General features: G+C 40.1%; 1 protein-coding gene across 1 annotated transcript in view; it reads left to right on the top strand.

Moving 5' to 3' along the window:
• Nucleotides 1-279: 279 nt before the first annotated feature.
• The window catches only part of HPGD (15-hydroxyprostaglandin dehydrogenase), a 29215-nt gene continuing 23221 nt past the window's right edge, over nt 280-6273 (top strand). The window contains exons 1-3 of the mRNA XM_059372131.1: nt 280-616; nt 913-1036; nt 4612-4718. Of these exons, the coding sequence (XP_059228114.1) occupies nt 524-616; nt 913-1036; nt 4612-4718 (324 nt within the window). The 5' untranslated portion in view covers nt 280-523. The remainder of the gene's footprint in view (nt 617-912; nt 1037-4611; nt 4719-6273) is intronic.

The raw sequence follows: 6273 nt of genomic DNA, 5'->3' as shown, positions 1-6273 counted from the left end.
TTTTATTTTATTTTATTTTATTTTATTTTATTTTATTTTATTTTATTTTATTGTTTATTTTGAGGAAGGGGGCTGAGAGAGGGGAAGACGTTAGGGTAGGAGGAAACCAAGCTCCCGAGCCCCTCCTCTCCCTCCTCTCCCTCCTCTTCTCAGGGTGGTCTTTGCGCACTGAAGGTTTTTGTTTTGTTTTGTTTGCTTTTTTTTTTTTTTTTTTTTTTTTAAAAGAAATAACCTTTCTGTTTTTCCTGTCAGCGTCCTGCCAGCCACTCAGCCTGAGGCCAAGGGGAGGCTCTGACCCGAGCTGCCAGTCAGGAAGGCAAAGATCGCCAAGCTTGGCTTCTGGGAGCGCTCAGGGCCAGGTGACACAGCCCTGGGTTCCCCGGCGCGGGCTTGACAGTTTCATCCCCGCCCACTCGCAGGAGAGCGCCCGGCAGGGCTGCACGCGCGCGCGCAGGGGACCATAAAAGCTGCAGCCGCGCGGAGACGGGGAGTTTGCCCACCGCCCCGGAGCCCCGGCCGCACCATGCACGTGAACGGCAAAGTGGCGCTGGTGACCGGCGCGGCGCAGGGCATCGGCAGAGCCTTTGCGGAGGCGCTCCTGCACAAGGGCGCTAAGGTAAGCAAGCGTGGCGCCCGGCCGCGGAAACTTGTCCTCCCACCCCGAGACTCCAGCACCAACCAAAGGACTCCCGCAGGAGACAGGGGGCCGCGCCCCGGGCTGCCCACCGTGCCGCTTTCAAAAGCTGCCAAGGCTGACGGTCTCGAGCAGACCTCCAAAGTGCCTAGGGAGAGACCCCGAACTTTAACTGCAGAATCTGAGGTCCAAGAGGGGGAGCATCTGGTGTTTATTTACTGTTCTTCTGTTTCACTAGCTGCGATGACCTCGATGCCTCCCTCTCCTCTCGTCCATAGGTAGCGCTGGTCGATTGGAACCTTGAAGCAGGTGTAAAATGTAAAGCTGCCTTGGATGAGCAGTTTGAACCTCAGAAGACTCTCTTCATTCAGTGCGATGTGGCTGACCAGGAACAACTGAGAGGTAAGAGAGGGGAATCAATCCATCAACACCGAACACGCCTTGAACAAGCAACGACCTGAAGGCAGCCCTGGCCAGAGAGCCAGCCTCGGTGCAGGCAGATCGGCTGCCTCCTGGAGAGCAGCCACTTCTGAACTCCAATAGATAGCCTGGACTGTTAGGTTTCCTACTGACATCCCGATAGCCATTAAAAACTAAGGGGGGAAAACCAAGACTGCTTGAGAAATCTTTTATTTTAGTCATTTGGCAGCACATGATGTAATCAAAATTCCTTTATATAGTCAAAGGCCGTGCTGCTGCAGTGATTACTGAAAGATTGAACTTGCAGATGGAACTTGGAAAGTTGAAATAGGCTAAGGAACTGTGGCAAACAACTCCCAGAAAGCTGGAAGATGCAAAGTTCAATGACAACCAAATGTGGCAATGTTTCCTTTTAAACATACTAGAATGCAAGTTCAAGGACCATAATCACAGACGTGCTAGATATTTCCAACCAAATGTTCTCTCTGATATGGTACTTTAAGAATAATAATAGCCGTACTGCAGTGTTAGAATTGCAGAAGAAAAGTTTCTATCAGACTTTCCTCAATGCTTTCCTGTTTCTGGTCTCCTCCTTTAAAATAGAACCATCTGCTTGTGAGATATCAAGGACAATATTGGTGTGCACGATAAAGAGATTTGGTCAAATGGAGCCCTGATAGATTTGTATGAAAAAAAAATTTCTGGAAAAATAAGTAGAAAAGTAATATATATGTATTTCACAAAGTTTATTTGAAAGACTAAATTGGGGGCACCTGGGTGGCTCAGTGAGTTAAAGTCTCTGCCTTTGGCTCAGGTCATGATCCCAGGGTTCTGGGATCGAGCCCCACCATCGGGCTCTCTGCTTAGCGGGGAGCCTGCTTCCCTTCCTCTCTCTCTCTCTCTCTGCCTGCCTCTCTGTCTATTTGTGATCTCTGTCTGTCAAATAAATAAATAAAATCTTTGAAAAAAAAAAGAAATATTAAATTGTTAGGCACTTCATTAATCAAGGGGCCAAAAATCTTCCATAAAAGTCATTCTAGCACCCCATCCTTAAATAAACACTGAAATGTGAATTTCTTTGAAACGTTGGGATATTCTGTATGAGGATGAAAATGAAGAGGTACCTTAGAAGGGAATGTTCCCCTCTAGCTAAAGATAATTGCTTTAAAGGATATTATGTAATTAGATCTGAAAACACTAATAAAGACCTATAACGTGAATTACAAGCACAACTAGAAGAGATCTTGAACCACAGTGCTAGTGGAATATAATTTGCCAGAGGATAAAGTTTTGTTGATTGTGCATGATATTTTGGATCAAGGATAAAGTCACGCCAAATTCCAACATCCATGCTGATGAAGTAGAAAACAGTATAGCTCATCTGAAAGCTATTTCTGCCTGAATTTATGTAGTTTCACATGTGACATTTAACCCTAATTGTTTTGCTTCCCAGTATTTAAAATTAGTATCCTGGCTGTAAACACATTCCTTAAGGTAAGTGATTGTGGAGGAGGAAACTCAGACACATCATGAGTGACCAGGAGAAGGCATGTTGGTCATGAGAAATCCACATGTTGTCTGAACATCAGCATTTATTTGCATTTAAGGAAGACATGGCCTTGAATCCAACAATTTTAGGATTTAATGCTATCTATAGCTTTTGAAACTGTTTAGGCTGTGGCCAAGGGAGACTTCTTTGAAATCACATAAATACAGAAGTGAAAGTTTCTTGGAGATGATCTGGATATAGTTCATATTACAAATGAAAATAATACAATGTCGTTGGGACGCCTGGGTGGCTCAGTTGGTTAAGCAGCTGCCTTCAGCTCAGGTCATGATCCCAGCATCCTGGGATCGAGTCCCACATTGGGCTCCTTGCTTGGCAGGGAGCCTGCTTCTCCCTCTGCCTCTGCCTGCCACTCTGTCTGCCTGTGCTTACTCTTGCTCCTCTCTCTCTGGCAAATAAATAAATAAAATCTTAAATAAAAAAAGAAAAGAAAAGAAAATAATACAATGTCGAGAGTGTAAGTAAATTATAGAGTCTCCCAAGCTTCTAAATGTCAACAAGAGCTGAATTGTAAACTGTCTGAGCCTAAAATTCTGTGGTATGCCAGAGAGAAGATGATGAATTAGATATTGATAAGGGCAGAGTATAAGGAATGCAATAGAGACCAGAATGAAAAAGAAAATTAAAGAAGCAATTAGACTTATGAACTTAACAACCCAATTTCCTATAAGATGGATGTGATTTTTGAAGAGTAGAACATACTTCAGGTGGAATGCCAAAAAAAAAAAAAAAAAAAAAAAAAAAAAGGTGTTCCTTAGATGCTTTCTGCTAGAGGGCCTTTCTGGAATCAATTTGAGATTTCAAGCAGTTTAAAAATTCCATGAAAAAGTAAACAGTTTTTATTTTGTTGTTTTCTATTCCAGTATGGTACAATACTATATATAATGGCCTTTGTAATATTTTTGGCAATTAACTTGCCTAGTAATTTATCCATTTGGGAACTGATGAATCCATGCCCTTTCAGTATGCGTGGTAGTTGTTAATCATTCTAGATTTTGTTCAATCAAAATAAAGTTTGTGTGGATTTGCTGTTTTCAAGGAACTCATAGATGGGCCCTAAGACCAGAGAATACTTTTCTGGTATTTGGAAGAACAGCCATGATTGTTATCTAAAGTCTCAGGTAGTAGAGCTAGAACCAATTGTAAAAGGCCCAACAAAAGAATTTAAATCTATAGAACTCTTGTCAAATGCTGCTTTGAGAAATAATGTGTTTCCTGATACAAAAGTGGTAAAGCCAAGTATGAATGGCTGAGGAAGATTTACAAGGACTGGACTGGGTATGTGGATTTTGGACAACGTAATGGATGAACTTCTGGCCTGAGGATCTATGAAGACTTTGTCAGGTCCAGTGGAGTTTTTACACAAATGAGTAATACAAAGTAGCAATAATAGTGAGAAAGAGAAAAGAATGAATAGTCAATACTGAAGTTACAGTATCCAAATCAACTGGATGAAAAGTACACTTTTACTAGTTGGGATATCAGATTCTCTGAAATGATCATAAGGGATCTGAATACATGAGACGACTTGTGTTTAATATAACACATATTTAAAAAAGGATTTTTTTGTCATAGTCTAAGCCACAGAACTTCGGAAATTTCTTCAGGAAAGAATTTTAGAGTCTGTGAGTGCACACGAGTCAGTGTAGGGGGGAGGGAAAGAATCTTCAAACAGCGTTCCAACGAGCACAGAGCCCCCAGCGGAGCTCAACCTCACTTGACCTGATCCCAGGTCAGATTTTCAACCACCCAAGCCACCCAGGCACTCCAGATGATGCATTTCTAACAGGTGTCTAGGTAATGCTGTGAATACTGTTGGCTCACAAACCATGCTTTGGGAAGCAAGGCATTAAGTCTCAGTCTAAGAGCATATTTTTTATTACAAAAGTAGATAAATGAAAATTAATTTCAAGACACAGGGTGGGATTGAAATGTACATATGGAACACAAGACTATATCTGTAATGTCTTCTTTTTTTTTTTTTTCTTAGATACCTTTAGAAAAGTTGTAGACCACTTTGGGAGATTGGACATTTTGGTCAATAATGCTGGTGTGAATAATGAGAAAAACTGGGAAAAAACTGTGCAGATTAATTTGGTAAGCTATCTTCGCCATGTTTATTGTCTAAATTTGTATAATAAAACAATGCTTCTAAAGAAGAAAAGGTTCTTACGTTCATGGAATCAATACAATGACTTACAACATAGAAAAAGGGAAGTTGCAGAAAGCTGGAAAAGAAGCATTTCCTTTTACAAATGGGAAGGCATTTGAGGCTTCTAATTATGCAAATAAATCTGTCTTAAAAATATTAAAAGGAAATATGAAAAAAAAACCTGTAGTTTACTGCATAACTTAGAAGTGAGCAAACTGTGGTCCATAGGTGAAACTAGCCTGCCACCTGTTTTTGTACAACTTAAAGCTAAGAATGAGTCATATATTTTTGAATTGTTGAAAAAATGTAAAAGTCATATGAAATACATGAATATATGGAACTCAAATTTCAGTGTCTGTAGTTTTCTTGGAGCACAGCTCTGGTCATCCATCTATGTATTGTCTATGGCTACTTTTTGCTGCAACAGCTGAGTTGAATAGTTGTGACAATGACCCCATGATGTGCACTAACTAAACTACCATCTGGCCCCTTACAAAAAAATGTTTGCCAATCCTGACTTAACTTGTTTAAAAACTAAGTCTTAATTTAATTCCAGAAATGTAACGGAAAGCAAGATTAAAGTGACTGTTACTTTGTAATTATTGGGATTTTTATCTGAAAGTCGGTATTTGTGTGTGTGTGTATGTGTTTATGTATAATTTCTACAATGATTGATGATCAGTTAGCTCTTAAATTACAGAACTGTAGAATTAGAAAATAAAATTTCTGTTTTATCCTCTGTATCACAAGTTGATTGGTTATCCCATTTTATAAACACACTTGACATAAGATGTTGGGGTTCAGTAAAACTTAAGCCTTAGCCAAAGAAAGCTGTAAGGGCTAGGCTGTGTGTCGGGGTCACCCTGCCCTTGCTAAGGTCATTCTACAAGTCTTGCAAAGCAGGCATGTGTCAAGTACAGAAGAACCACTGTGTGTGTATCAACATACAGGGAGTGGCCCCCTACTTCATGATAAGCTCCTTAAAACAGGATGTGTTATGTTTTTTTTTTCTTTCTTTCTTTCTCAGTAATCAACACAATATCTTGAAGATAGTGCTTAATCAATAAATATTTGCCTTGAATCTACATTCCCTTGAATAATTTCTTAACTCTAATAACTTGATGGGAGTAGTGAGAATTACAGTACCTCACAAAAGAGCTGAACCACTTTGATAAGGGTACAAAGTTTCTCCCCATACTTGACAGATACCTGAAGTTCTTTAATTGGGATTGAAAGGTACTCCTTCCAGCTCTTTTTAAAATTTGTCTCCAGTGTTCTTAGATATCATCAGTTTTCAGAATAACGTTAAAATTTATGTGTCAGATTTCTCCCAAAGTCTTTCTGGGAGATGTGTGTGTGTTTAGAGACCTGACCTGTCAATATTCATGTTAAATTTGTCTCTTGCTGACAGTACAGCATGAGCTCTTATTTTTTAAGTCACATCTGAGCATATCTACATTTTATATTTGTGGATTTAAGCCACTTATACTCATCATCACC

Source organism: Mustela nigripes, chromosome 1, assembly GCF_022355385.1.
Source record: "Mustela nigripes isolate SB6536 chromosome 1, MUSNIG.SB6536, whole genome shotgun sequence".
Taxonomy (NCBI): Eukaryota; Metazoa; Chordata; class Mammalia; order Carnivora; family Mustelidae; genus Mustela; species Mustela nigripes.
Note: the sequence above shows the minus strand (reverse complement) of the source record. Positions and strands in the feature narration are given on the sequence as shown.